The sequence below is a fragment of the Hyposmocoma kahamanoa genome, unplaced genomic scaffold (assembly GCF_003589595.1).
Source record: "Hyposmocoma kahamanoa isolate Upper Pololo Valley unplaced genomic scaffold, ASM358959v1 63, whole genome shotgun sequence".
Classification (NCBI taxonomy): domain Eukaryota; kingdom Metazoa; phylum Arthropoda; class Insecta; order Lepidoptera; family Cosmopterigidae; genus Hyposmocoma; species Hyposmocoma kahamanoa.
This window is the reverse complement of record NW_020653851.1, coordinates 22,570,392-22,585,291: the sequence shown is the minus strand read 5'-3', so window position 1 is coordinate 22,585,291 and position 14,900 is coordinate 22,570,392. Positions and strand designations below refer to the sequence as shown.

Below are 14,900 nucleotides of genomic sequence, written 5' to 3'. Positions count from 1 at the left end.
GGCTACTCGTAGGCCTACTATACACAAAAGTTTTCAGTTTTATTGATTTTTCATACAAACTTTCATCCTTTATTTCACCTCCTTTAAGATTTATTTTTGTGACAAAAAGTTATCTGTCTCCTTTTCCTAGGACCCATCTATGTCTATACCAAAATACATCAAAATTAGTATAACGGTTTCGTGTGAAAATGTAACGAACAGACGGACAGTTCCATTCGCATTTATATATTTTTAAGTAGATTATTAAGTATAACATTTTTATAAAAAAAACCGACCTCAAAAGATCGTGGAATTACATCTATTTGGCACGTTTTATTGGACTCGGTTACCGGAAAGTTCGCGAAACCGGAATGATCCCCTAGTTTGCCACCCTTAGCGGTGGAATATTTTCTTCAAATTTAAATGACACCTGCCGCTCACGCGATGCGCTCCTCCTGCCGCAAAATGGCGGCTATTTGGTTTCGCAAATTAGAAAAGGATTCAGTTTAAATACAATTTTTAAAAATAAAAATTATTATTCTGCATTGCTAAATAAATACACTCGGTACTGCAACAAAAACATCTCAAATAAAATGCAGTAATACACCGCAAATCCTGCACTTAAAAAGCACTAATGACCATTATCATGCCATTATCATGGAATGATGTTTATGGCAGTGGTACGTTTTTTTAATTGTATATTTTTTTATTTAACTTAATAATCATAAACACTTAAACATGTTAATTTACATAGCATTATTCGAAAAAGTAACTGCGTTAGAACAATAGTTGTTTAATTTTGAAATCAAAGAACTGTTATTTTACGAAAATAGATAATCTTGTTTAATATATTTGAAGTTATATAGTTTAAATATGTATTAAATATTTTATTAATTTGTTTTCACACTACACACACTTATACCTGTATGTATATATTGCAAAGATTATGTAAGTATTTATTCGATATAAGAGTACACGCTGCAATAACACTATACACACTCATGATATAAGTATTTACGTAGTTTATTTTATTTATTTTCTGTTTCGGGACGCATACGTCCGTCACTTTCACTCACTCGGCTAGGGCCCATTGAAAACCAGCGTCACAACCTAGCCTTGGTTGTGACTTTAGCTGAATGGGATCCTTTTGTACACGCCACAGCCGCACACATGTCACTATAGTATTATGTAACTTGTCGTTGAAATGTTTTTATGCTGTTCTTTGTGTTATTTCTGTTCTAGTTGTATTAGTCTTTCTTTTTGTGTTTTTTTTATATTGTGGCGTTACAATAAATGGTTTCTATTCTATTCTAATAAAATTTTTGGTGTACTTGGGTAAATATGATAATATTCCGTTTGAGTGGTTCTAATGTTTACCATGAAATTACTCCTTAAAGTATAGTTTATAAACATTTATATTCAGGGTAAACTTAAAAAACGCAACTTACGGTATGTTTTCAATAAATAAACACCGACATCACCAGCCCAAACAATAACACACACGATTGTCGTGACGTATTTTTGAAGTTGTTTATTTTTTTTAAATGACAGACTCAGGTATTAAAAACTTTATGGTTTGCTAGAGTAGTTACCGAAATAGCAATTAGTATTAGTTCTTTTACCTGTTATAACTTCGATATCCGAGAAATAGGTATAAAATCGTGGTGGTGTGGTATGCTTCCAGAGACGCATGAATCGCGTGAGCGGCTATACAGAGGTACCCTCTTTCCAACAAAAAAAGAATCATGAAAATAGGTTCACGTGACACACAAAAAAGTACAGTCGCATTGATACCTTCTCCTTTTTTGAAGTCGACTAAAAATAAAAACTAGCTTTTGACGTGATAATTTACAATACTTAATTGTTATTGTTTAGGTGGTACGAATGTTATTATTTTATTTATTTAGATGTACATGCTTCATTGTTGACTTTGGGAGATGCAGGTCAACAAGACGAGACGCACTTTCTTTTTAACAAAATATTGTCTATTTTCAAGGTGTTTAAAACTTGACTCGGCTGTATATAGCATCTCTAGTTTGCAAAAATTAGATAAAAGCGATAAGAAAAATGTTAATTTTGAGAAGTTATAATATAAATTATACAGTTTCAAAACATTTACGCGTTAGTACAGTTTTAAAGCATAAATACTTTAAATTGAAACTTTGGTGAGTTACAAAAAAGAGCAATTAATAGAATTATCAAAAATACGAATATTTAACCGACTTCAAAAATGAGGTTCTCAGTTCGACAGTATCTTTCTTTGGGTATGTATGCATGCAATGTATGTATGTATATACTCCAGAGTTTGTGAACTGATTTTGATGATTCTTTTTTGTTGGAAAGAGGGCACCTCAGTAGTGGTCTCATTTAAATTTGAAAAAAAAAATACCACATCTAAGGGTGGCAAATTAGGGGATGAATATGGTTTCGCGCACTTTCCGATTACCGTTTTCAATAAAACTTGACAAACAGATGTGAGTCCACCAACGTTGAGGTCGTTAATTTCATAACATACCTGATTACCAAAAACACCAACACTGCATGCCGAAGAGACCTGGTCAGCGCCAAACCAGACGGCAGCAAGCCTCGGTGGCACGTTCAGAATGAAGACCTGGGAGATAGCCACCACAGTTTGTCCAGTGAAGCCCAGCCAGAACCTGTCTTGTGGGACCGAAAATACTTTCAGCCATGCTCCCGCGCATGTGCCAAACGCACCGATGATTGTTGTCACACGAAGACCCTGCGAAAAAAAAGAAAATAACGTCAATATTGTGCAGTCTTCATTGAACTTGGTAGTAAACAAAGAAGACACGACTTATGAGTTAATTTGAATGTTCTCCAGAAACTTAACCTACGATCACTTGTGTCGTACTCGCTCGGTATAATATATAGAAGTCACATGTGATCGTACGTCAAGGAGCTTCTATTACATGAATGAAATAAAAATAATAGTGCAAAACATTACATATAACATTAGGTATTGAAAGACCCGCTTGAGCCTAGTGAGCCATTTTCGATTTGTATGGTATGTTTGTGTCATTCTCTAATATCGCGGAAAAATGCCTTATTGAGCTGTTTAAGAGTGAAATTAATAGTAATTATTTGTTTGTGTCTCAAGTATGAATGTTTTTTAATTGTGTTCTGTTTTTTTCTTTTTTTCCGTTTGTCCTTGTATTATGTTATTTTCACTGTGCTGTTTAATTCTTTTGTTTTTAGTTTTGATTGTTTTTTTTTCTGTGTTATGTCATTTGTGGCGTGCAAACAAATGAATTTTCTTCTTCTTCTTCTGTTTAGCAGAAGTAGTATTTCATATCATTTTAATAAATTTTAATTTTTCCGTTTATCGAATTGATTTAGATGTTAATCGTTCGTCGTAGTCCAGCCACTGACCGCAAGATGGCAGCATGTTTGAAGCAAATTTCAATAAAATGAAAACGTCGTAACTTGCAATAAAGGTATTAAACTTTTAACGATATGGCTGGCGACTGCATAAAGTATAAATTGTATTAGCAATCCAGAATTTGTTCCATCTTTTTAAATTGGAAACTATGACCAATTATTATCAAGATTTCGTAGTGTTTATAATTTGATTCTATGCATTTTGGCGACAGCGGTTCCGATAGTAATCGATGCTTATGACACTTAAATTGTTTTTTTGTTCCGTGTTGAGGATATTACAAGAATTCGCACAAAGCTTTAGTAAAAACATTTATATGGCGAACGGCTAAGGAGTAGAATTCCCTGCCTGCAGACTCATTCCCCGAACGCTATAGCTTGGTACTTTTGAAGGTGAGAGTTTATAGGCAATAATCAGGTGTGCACGCTCCATTGGTATCCATTGACCTCATCCTTCCCTTGCTTTTGTAACAAAAAAATCACGTGAACAAATTACGCATTAAATTAGGGACCCCAACTTCATAACACTTATTTCACTTCTCTGAGTAAGAAATTACAGGCACACGGGACTTGTCAACTTATGTCTTAGGGTGACTGACGCAGTGGCAGTGCCCCTCAGATCTTTGCGATTTAAAGCTCTGAGTCGCACTGCAACTGTTATGGACAGGCGTGTAGCTTACCATCAGGTGCACGACTTGTTCATCCCGTCACTTGATATTATAAAAAAAAGAGCTAGGGTTCCTTGAAATCCTCCTTTTGCGGAGAGGTTGTGTCGCAAAAGGAGGCCGCGGAGCGGGTGCGCGAGGACGCGGCGGACGTGCACCTGCTCCGGCGAAGATGTACGGGGAGAAGGCCAAGCAGTTCGCTGCTCGCCTGATCCCCTAGTGAGGCCAGCGGACTCTAGACAGGGACTCCGGACTCACTCGTCTGGGTGGCGGGTACGGAGGACAACCGACCCGCCCTTCCGTTGGCGCGGGAGCCCTGGCGTAAGCTAAGGCGGTGAATGTTCACCGACCCCACGGCGCCGACTCAACCGACGAGAGGTAAACCCGGGGGGGGTTTTAGTGGGGTAGGCCCTCCAGTCTGGAGGGAGAGTCTATCTACAAAGATTTCCCCCTGGTCAAAAAAAAGGTTCCTTGAAACAGGGTAATGTAATAATGCGTTTTCAGCATGTATACTATTTTACAGATACTCATAATTCGCATGTTGAAAGCATTAGCTACTTAGGCACTTGCGGACCATAATGTAACACTATCAATCACTCTATTACGTGATGTCACAAAAAAAACTCACAAACTAACTTTACGTCTTGAAATATTCGCTTCATCTAGAAAGTATTACAAAGATCGCAATGAATTGACGCAATATATCATTCGTGTGATGGGTGATAGAAACTTCTTAATGAACCTTCGCGTCAGAACTACGCTGCACGTCCCGCCAGCGAAGTTTGCGCTCCAGGATCTCTCCTGTTCTCCGTCCAATATTTGTCCGAAACAAATTACTGTCAAATAAGTAAGGGCGCGTTCAAATTAGCTAGTTGTTAGACGGCGGCGGCTGCGCGACTATTACTTTTAATGCAATTGCAAACTGCCTCCGTGGCCGAACGGTTACCATGCCGGACTGCCACGCAGAGGTCCCAGGTTTGATTCCCGGGCCGAGAGAAATAGTTGTATGGCCTACAATTATTTCTCTCGTTAGTTTGGGTGTAATTTGTGGTTGTCTATGTGTGTGTCCATGGCACCCGCGACACAGGGTTTCCCTAGTGCGGGGCTATGTTGAGTGTGTGCGTTATTTATTATTATCATTATAGAATTTCTAGAAGCGCTGCAACCGCCCTGCAACGGCCGCCGCGCGACAGTCGCGCTGCAGTCACGTTCAGTTGCATTCACGGTTAGTGAGGTGTATATATCAATTTTCCAAATTGACCACGATGGATGAAAATTAAATTGAAGAATTTATAGAGAATGTAAAACAACACACAGCAATATGGGATAGCAGTTCCATCAGTTATTACTAATATATATACATATAACAGGCAAGGGAAAATTTGGTCGCACTTCAGCAGCGCGACTGTCGCGCGGCCGCCGCGCTAATTTGAACGCGCCCTTATACTCGACCAATTTTATTTTATTTTATAATATAAAGTGACGGCACGGACAAGTCGTGCACCTGATGGTAAGCTACACGCCTGTCCATAACAGTTGCAGTGCCACTCAGAGCTTTAAATCGCAAAGATCTGAGGATCACTGCCACTGCGCCTGTCGCCCTTAGATATAAGTTGACAAGTCCCATGTGCCAGTAATTTCACCATTAAATTAAAAAAGCACGATGCGAATGAAGCTTCTTTTTTTATTAATTAAGATAATAATAATGTACAGGTAAGGTAAAAAAGACAATAAGAGCTTAAGTACTAGAAAGTAAAACTATGATTTTTATATTATATGAATAAAATTGGGCAAGGTGCCCAAGATGCTGGCAGCGTTCCCCCTTTGTATTGCTATGCTAATGCGTTGGGCAAGGTAGCTGCCGACCCTTGGGTTTCCCAGACAGTCTTTTGATTTTTTTCTATAAAATTTTATATAGATGAACGCTTCGTACTCGACATGTTTTCGTTCGGATGTCAGACGGAGAATGGGAATAGACCCCCAGGATCGACGAAGAATCTTTCGACTTTTAAATAGATATGAATGCTTATAAACGCTTTGTAGTGGAGAATTTAGTCAAACTAAATACGGTGACGACATTTGTACTGTCACATACATCAGAGAGTAGAAAAATTACGTAATTGTTTATATGTTTGCTTCGTAGACTGTCAAAGACTTTAAATTATAGTTTAGAAAACTCCCGATTACTAACCGGTAGTAACCTTTAAAAAGCAAATAAAGTTATCACAAAAATCAATTAAACCAAGAGTTTTTTTTAATCTGGTTACATGGATACGGCAACGCTGTAGAGATAGGAGAACGAAAGTAGTAAAATTAGGTTCTCTCTATTTGGCTCTTTGTTTCTTACGTGTCCACTAAAAACTTAAATAATAATATTTATGAAATAATTTTGTTTCGAAGCTGGTAAGAACTACCACATAATATTCCTGCAGGTATGCAGTAATGTGAGCATTACCGTGTTCCAGTTTTGAAGGGTGCTGGTAAAATTACAAGCACATGGGACTTGTTAACTTTATGTTTCAGGGTAATGGGTACAGTGGCAGTACCCTTCAGATCTTTGCGATCTAGCTCTGAGTGGCAGTGCAGTTGCTGTGGACAGACGTGTCGCTTACCACCAGACGCGCGAATTGTTCCTCCCGTCGCTTGAATCATAAAAAAAAATCGTTTTCATACTTTGAATTACTGAAAATTTAACCTAATCTGACCTTGAGCATGGAAACCTGCTTTTGAAATTATCTGGAAATTCTCCACTTTCCAGGATTTCCGAAACCACACCGAGTCTCCGAGTCCCTAGTACCTAAAGTCGAAGGCCCTAGAACAGACGCTATAATGCCAAACGAATTTCTCTACACTATAAAATATCTGGAATAACTTTATCTAGACGTCTGCCTCTCACTGGATTAATGAACACAAACTATGCGCTTCCATCAGTTACGCGCTTAACATACATCTTTTGCTTATTCCACAACCATCATTCCGAGAATTCAGATGGAGGTATTAAACATTCTATAAATAACTCTGCCTTTTCAGATGTTTGGCGGTCAGCCTACTTTGCGACTATACGTAAAAATGATGTTATTGAAATATGATGTTAGACGCTAAAACATATCACGTGACGGAACAATTCGTGAAATCAGTATTTGCAAGCAAGGCCGCTAGAACCGTCGGGAGAGATCAATCAAGGGTAATGGACCGCGTTGAATCGCCGCTACGATGTTCAAGAGGCACTTGTTTAGCAGGAATATAAGAAAAATCGAATAATAAAGATATTTGAGATACACGATTCTCAATAAACACAACGTCACTTTTGAATCGATTTCCTGTCGGAATCGGATATTCTGGTTAACGATTTATATGGTTCACATCCCTAGCTACGTTATGATGACAGGTTTCGGGCCTACATTACTGCGTTACGGTTGGTGCTGGTGAAATTACAGGCACATGGGACTTGTTAACTTATGTCGCAGGATGACGGGCGCAGTGGCAGTGCCTATAAGATCTTTGTAATTTAAAGCTGTGAGTGGCACTGCAGCTGTTATGGACGGGCGTGTCGCTTACCATCAGGCGCACGATCTGTTCGTCCCGTCACTTAATATTATATTTAAAAAATAATTAAGATGACTGAAGGAAGAGTCTCTGAAGTTAAACCAATTTTTATATTTATTTGAAGGATTCTTACAATAATTTATCTTTGACATAAATAGAGAATTCGGACTGTATTTTATTATATTATTGGTATGTAGATGCATGTAGACATTTTTTGTTTTTTTTTATGTTGTAATTTAGTTATTTTAGTGTTTTTTTTAAAGTAGTAATAAGGTATTGTCAGTTATTTTAATTTTTGTGACATTTTTTGGTAACAAGGCCAATAAATAAATTAATAATTAAAAATCATCGGTACCATTCTGTTGTGTTAAAATACGATTATCGCTCAATGTTTTAAGTATTAAACAGTTTAAATAGACATGAACCTCAGTTTTTATAGAGAGTTAGTATTATTTTTAACCATTTGACATTGACTGCACGCTAACTGCAATCTTGTTACTGTAGGTATATATTGCCTTCGAGTAGTTTGTTGCCACCTTGAATGAAATGAATGAATGAAATATTATATAATCTTGATTGCACTATCTGTGACTGAACTGCAATATCAGTCCGCAAAATTGAAAAAAAAAATACTACATACTTTTTAATTTTTTTTTTTTTAATTTATTTAATACTTTTACAAAAACTTAAACATATTACAAGCAGCTGTAGCTCAAAAACCACTAAGTTTTTATCTGTCCACAGCGATTCTCTCTAGCCAGTAAGTACTTCCTTAATTTATTTTTACATTTTCCTTCCACATATAGGTCTTGAATATACCCAGGCAAATTATTTAATAACTTAGGTATTATATACTCTAGTTTTCGAGTACCATACACATTATTTGTTTTAGGGAGTATATATTTTCTTGTCTGTATGACTCTCAAATTAGTTGGTCTCTGATATTCACATAATTTATATACATAATTAAATTCAGCCAACGTTGAAAATTTTACTTTATCATAAACACTCATCACTTGACAATAACTAAACAATACAAGGATATAGTTGGTTTATTTTAGCAGATTATTTACTTTTTTATGAAAAAAAACGACCTCAAATGTTCGTTGAATTACGTCTATTGGCCCATTCATTCTCTAGTTCTTAGAGGTGGAATGTTTTCTTCAAATTTAAATGGCACCAATACTGAGATCCTCTTTCCAGTACAAAAAGAATTACATAAACATACACGCGAAAAAAAATATTGAGATCTTCCTCCCTTTTTGAAATCGATTAAAAATACTCTTGGTTTAGTAGATTTTTGTGGTGACTTCATTCTTAGAGTTCGCTAAATCGGGAGTACCCTTCAAAACCGGAACACAGTAATGCCCACATTACTGCTTGGCAGTAGTAATAATTAAGGTGGCAGTACATTCCTGGAGGAACTCTTTCACAAACAGCCACTGCTACTAAAAATATATGATGATGAAAAATATAATATGAAAACCAAACAGACAGTCTTGGTCACTAAAGATGGCATCAACCAAGATGTTAATAGGCACTACCTATTAAAAGAGAGATTATGATGCACTTCGAAATGTAGCCCATGCGTGCTTAATAGATCCTAGTAGCTGTTCACCGAAATTCATCTTTGTTTAAAACGCTTTGAAGTATAAATAATGGCCCTGTTAAATGGACCATAATCCTTTGAAATAGCGCTTATAAGGTTAGGAAACACCCGGGTGTAATGAAACGAAAAATACAAATGGGAAAAGTCAAGCCGTTGTTTCGAGAGAGGATTATCACCTGATCGAATTTATTGGAGACCGTTTTTTGTGGCGTTAACGAAATGCGATGTTTTTATGATTATCAAGTAACGGTACGAACTTCGTAGTTGCAGTGCCACTCAGAGCTTTAAATGGCAAAGACCTGAAGGAGACTGTTATTGCATTCGATATCCTGTGACATAAAGTTGATAAGTTCCTATAAGTTCACCAGCGCTCAAAACAAACGACGCAGTAACGTGAGCATTACTGCTTGGAGGTAGAAATAGGGAAGGTGGCAGTATTTCCCAAGGAGCTCCACTTTTCTCTCTGAAACAAACATATAACACCTACAACAATATCTAGTGGAGAACATAATCCGACCGTCGTACTAATTAATCCATCTAAATTGGCAGTATCAACAACGGACCAAGAGGGATCGCCACAAACAGATGGTAATTCGATACAAGATGTTCAACGTCCATCTTGTATCAATACAAATTGTGCTATCCCTTCGGGGCCAATACCGTTATTGCTTTACTTTCACGAAATAGTCTAATGTTAGTTAAAAAGATAAATGTTACAGTTATAGACAATAGAATAAAACAACAAATGTTACAGTTATGGATAATAGAATGTAACCACACTTTTTGTCTACCATTTTTCAACTATGATTTTACGATGTTATTCATATGAATATTGTTAGAAAAAGTGATAGATCATCACGAAAGAATCTTCGAAATATACGTGAAAGTGTCACTTAATCGGTTTATTGAGTGATTGCTTTAGAATTGTAACCAAAACGTTTTGTTTACTTTTCGTCTAAAATTAATTGGAACAGACTACAACTGACCGCGCAGTGTTCGCGGACGAGAGTGATGATATTTATGTTGACAGAAAGTCTGACAACAACCTAATTAGGGTTTCACCCAAATAAAAATAAATAATGATATCAAATCTTTATTGCCCTATTACATGTTAACCCCGTCGATTTTAAATATTTTTTTAAACAAAACAAAAAGTGGTTTATACACCTGCATAATTTAAGGTAATGTCGTTTTTGTACACAACCACCCATTAACCGGGTTAGACTATGATCTTTGCCTTTAAATAAAAAAAAACTGCTCTGAAATCAGTCCCTCTATTTGGGAGGCCACAGATACGCAAAAGCTTCAAACTTATAAAATGAAAGTAGGAAACATTTATTCATCTTACTATGACTTATACAAAATAGTTTGCGTACAAAAACCACATTAGTATAAAATTATGCAGTTATAAAATAACAAACGTACGCGATTTAGATCGGATATAACGGTTTCATTTTCTAAAAATAAATAACTGTTACACATAGGAAATGAAACTATTTTTCCGGATTTAAATCGCGTATATTTGTTTTTTCAAAGAAACCGACGTTACGGGCCCTTTACAGGTTCCACGGTCACGGTTGACTGAGGTGGTACAGTCTTCAACCAGTTATGTCTAATATTGATGCAAACCACCTTATTTTTTCACTATAGTTACATAGTTATTAATTAAATACCTTATTTTTAATTTTACAAAGAAAACATTCCAATTTACGCTACATTAAGTGTTACAAATTATTTTATTGAATGAATTTTTATTAAGTTCAATTTATTATTAATTATTAATATAAATTAGAATAAACTAAAACATATTAATTAGTACTGCAGTCTTAACCGTGACCATGGGACCTGTAAAGGGCCCGAAACGTCGGTTTGTTTGAAAAAACAAATATACGCGATTTAAATACGGAAAAATAGTTTCATTTCCTATAAATAACTGTTATCTATACAGTTACAAAGGTTTCAATGCGCTGCAAAATATTCGCAAATTTCCAACAGCATTTCTAGACAGGCAACCATCCGAGCCGTGAAATTAAAGTCAAAGAATAAATCCTATTCGTAGTTCAGCGTTATTTGCTAAGGAACACTTTACGGTCTGTGGAACATCGTAGATTAGATTTAGAGCTCGCACGAATGAGCCCTTTCCGATCGACGTTTTGGATGGAAATTAACATCACAGCCATGTGGATGTAATACCATTAATAGAATGAAATAGCGAGCATCTGCGCCACTGATCATAAAGACGACTCACTGAAAACCTTCTGCTGATATTTCTGAATTTACAATTCACTACGTTGTTCTAAGGATCCGCTGTTAAACAATAATAACGATACCTCCAATGATCACTATGCCAACTTATTTCCGAGCTGTTCTGTTTTTATTTTGTTTTTTGTTTCTTTATTTTTTGTTTCTCAAAATTCGTTTTTATTGTCTTCTTTTTCGAATTTTGTTTTTTGTTTCTTTACTTATTCTTCACAACATTCGGGGAGCATAATATTTATAAATAAAGTTTGCACAGGTAACAGAAAATAACCAAAATATGACCAAAATATATAGTGTTCATTGGAGATATCGATAAAGTGAGTATCGATATTTAGAGGTTCGCTTTAAAATATTAAATTATGAAAATAGTGTTCATATTATTATGAAGCACTTAATTAAGAAAATTTAATTTAAAAAAAGAATGACTTTAGTCGTTTTTTATTTTCGATTAAACGTTCTGGGGGCCTCCTTTGAGCAGCCAGGCAAGTTCTATGCAATTTACTCGACGTGGTAAAACTTAATTGCTTAAATTCGTATCACAAAGTTGAACGGAAATGGCACGACAGGATGATGAGTTTTACTTTCTAAACGTTAATTATTGTCTCTGGCTGGCTAGCTGACCTTTAACAAGAGGGAGATGGAACTACATACTGAAAGAAATAGACAGATATCCTGGGAGTGTTCAAGCACTATTAACCGATTGTGTTCAAAATGAGAATAATTATATTTTTTTATTAATTTTATTATTGATTAAACTTATTACGTTGTTTTGTAATATCGGCGGCTTTTCAATCATACTTTACAATTTGTCGTACGACAAAATTACATGCCATGTCTAGTCATTATCATTAAAATTAATAAGGTGTGTTTTTAATTTGATAACATAATTGGAACGTATCTTGTATTCGTACATTTTCATTGATTGCAATTATAGTCAAAATTGGCATTATTTTAAAGTTATTTTACGATTATCGGGCAATAAAATTATTAAAATTCCGTTTATAAATTGCAATAACATTCTTGTCAATAATTTATCAACAATACTCCATGGATTGGGAACTCGAACTAAATTTTTTTTTAAACGCTCAATAGTTAATAGTAATTATTTATTGACACTTGGCTTATAAAAATAACAAGAATTAAAATTTACAGTTTAGAAAGTCACGGTGTAACTTTTTTGAATTTCTAATTTTTAAACATGAGACCGACCTTTGCATGGAAAAAAGCACGTCATGATTCGATTTTGCTATCAAAGAAAAGGTGAACGGATTTCGAATGGGGAACATAAACTGCACGGACAGTGAATTGTTTTTGTGAGGTCATAGTACGAATTTGACAGGCAATCCAACTTACAGGCTTAAATAGGATTGCTCTAAGAGCTCGTAGTAGGCCCCCTGTTAAATTTATGCCAGCATGCATCTTGTAAACGTTGTTTCATGATTCAACCTTTTTTATACGATTCCTCTAAATAATTATGTCCATGAGTAAACATATTCCACCGTCTTTAATAGTAGTTTATGTGATTGTTACATAAGGAAAGGCATTCAAATACGTGTGTGGGTTTCATAAAAACATCGCACGAGTATTTTAATGCCTAATTATGCACAGTTACATACACTGCTTTATCTACAGATATTATAAGCTCTCTATAATGTGTTCAGGAACTGCATGTTACGACCGGCGAAATAGCGGCAAATAAAAACTTTTCTCACGCATGTCACACAACCGTAGTTTTTATTTAATTCATAGACAAACCAGAGTTGGCATCAATTAAAACGTCGTTCGATGTCAAGTAACGTGTGAAATTTGTCAAAATTGTTTGCTATTGACATTTCATTTCGAATAAAACTTCATCTTGACTGATATTAGAATTGAGGTCGAATCAATTTTTTTTTCAGTGATGTTCGAAATTTTAAAGTAATAATAAAATCGACATTTTCACAAATAAGAAATTTGTTCTAACAAAACAGTTTACCTTTATGCCGGTCGTAATTTGCGGTTTTTGAAAACATCGTGGAGAGTTTATGATATGTGTGTAGATAAAATCATTTATATCGTCTCTGAGGAGATATACAGACCAACACACAACAATTATTCAAATTCTTTATGTCTTAGACCTTAGTTCATCTTTGGATTTCGATATATAAACATTAATTTACTAAACATATCTAAAGAAATAATAGTATAAAAATGACTTATGTGTAATGAAATGTAATCGACACGAGTACCTAAGAGAGCGGTCCAATTCAATCTAAGTAAGTATTAGCCGCTTTTTTTGCAGAAATATGTGAAATATCCTTCAATTCATTAAGTTGAGAGCTTTTTATCGCCTAGGGAAACTACGTAGCCATCATTTTGCGGCGCCGCCGCTCCCGACGTCGCAGCTGCCCGTTTCCAATGTTTCCAATAAAATAAGACTGTAAATTATGTTTGAATTATGTGAATTTTCTTGCAGTGTAGAAAATAGGTTTGTTAGGCTAGCTTACACCTTATTACGTCCAAACATCCAACCAGGAATTCGATAAAGCCAATTTACAAAACGAAAGAAAATAACTCATTCTAAGTCTTCACGCCCTATCCCGACCAAAGGGCGCGGAACCAAGATGGTTCTACGAATGAGGCACATATAAATTTGGATTACTTTTGTACAAAACACTCAGGAGCGATCCTTTACTTTGGGAAAGTTTTAAAATTGCGATTCAGAAATCGCGTAATTTGGACCAATGCCATCTAGCGACGAACTCCGGAACTACTTTAATTAATGTTGAAATTGTGTTATTACTTAAGAATCTACAGCAACATTCTGGCCGTATTCTAACCTAAGTATCAAACTTTTCTGAATTTCTCACCATGGCTAAGTTGAAAATGACAGTGGTAAAGAGCTTTATGATTGGTTACAACACTTACGTTAACATCTTAAAATATTAAATCCTCACCACGCTAATTGATAGTGATTGACATAAATATTTTCGTTAGCCTAAAAGCGGCCTTATATTAGTTAGCATGATATATATCCTGGTTGTTATCTTTGATAATAAAAAAAAGGAACCGACTTCGAACTTGCTTATTGTACATACAAACTAAAACTAAAAAGTTAACAATTGGTTACCGGATAGTGGAGTGGAAACCTATTTATAGTAACTCGTGTAGGGGTACTGCTGTCACTTATGGGATGGGTCTGTTAAATACCAACTGGCCACCTTGGATTCCACCCCTATGTTGTGGATATTCCAAAGATTCGCACTAAGCGTTACGCTTTCACATTTATATGGCGAACGGCTATGGAGTGGAAACCCCTGCCTGCAGACCTGAAAGTTATAACTTGGACCTTTTCAAGACGAGAATGAATAGGCATTATTTAGGTATGCATGCTCCATCGTCGACCTCATCGTCACTTTCCACCAGGTCATCAACTAGTTATGTCTAACATTAATGCAAACCTATAA

The 14,900-nt window shown here is 35.7% G+C and overlaps 1 protein-coding gene across 1 annotated transcript in view; it reads right to left on the bottom strand.

Moving 5' to 3' along the window:
• The window catches only part of LOC113230051 (uncharacterized MFS-type transporter C09D4.1), a 119,740-nt gene that overhangs the window by 27,482 nt on the left and 77,358 nt on the right, over positions 1 to 14,900 (bottom strand). The window contains exon 2 of the mRNA XM_026463779.1: positions 2,495 to 2,719. Within this exon, the coding sequence (XP_026319564.1) occupies positions 2,495 to 2,719 (225 nt within the window). The remainder of the gene's footprint in view (positions 1 to 2,494; positions 2,720 to 14,900) is intronic.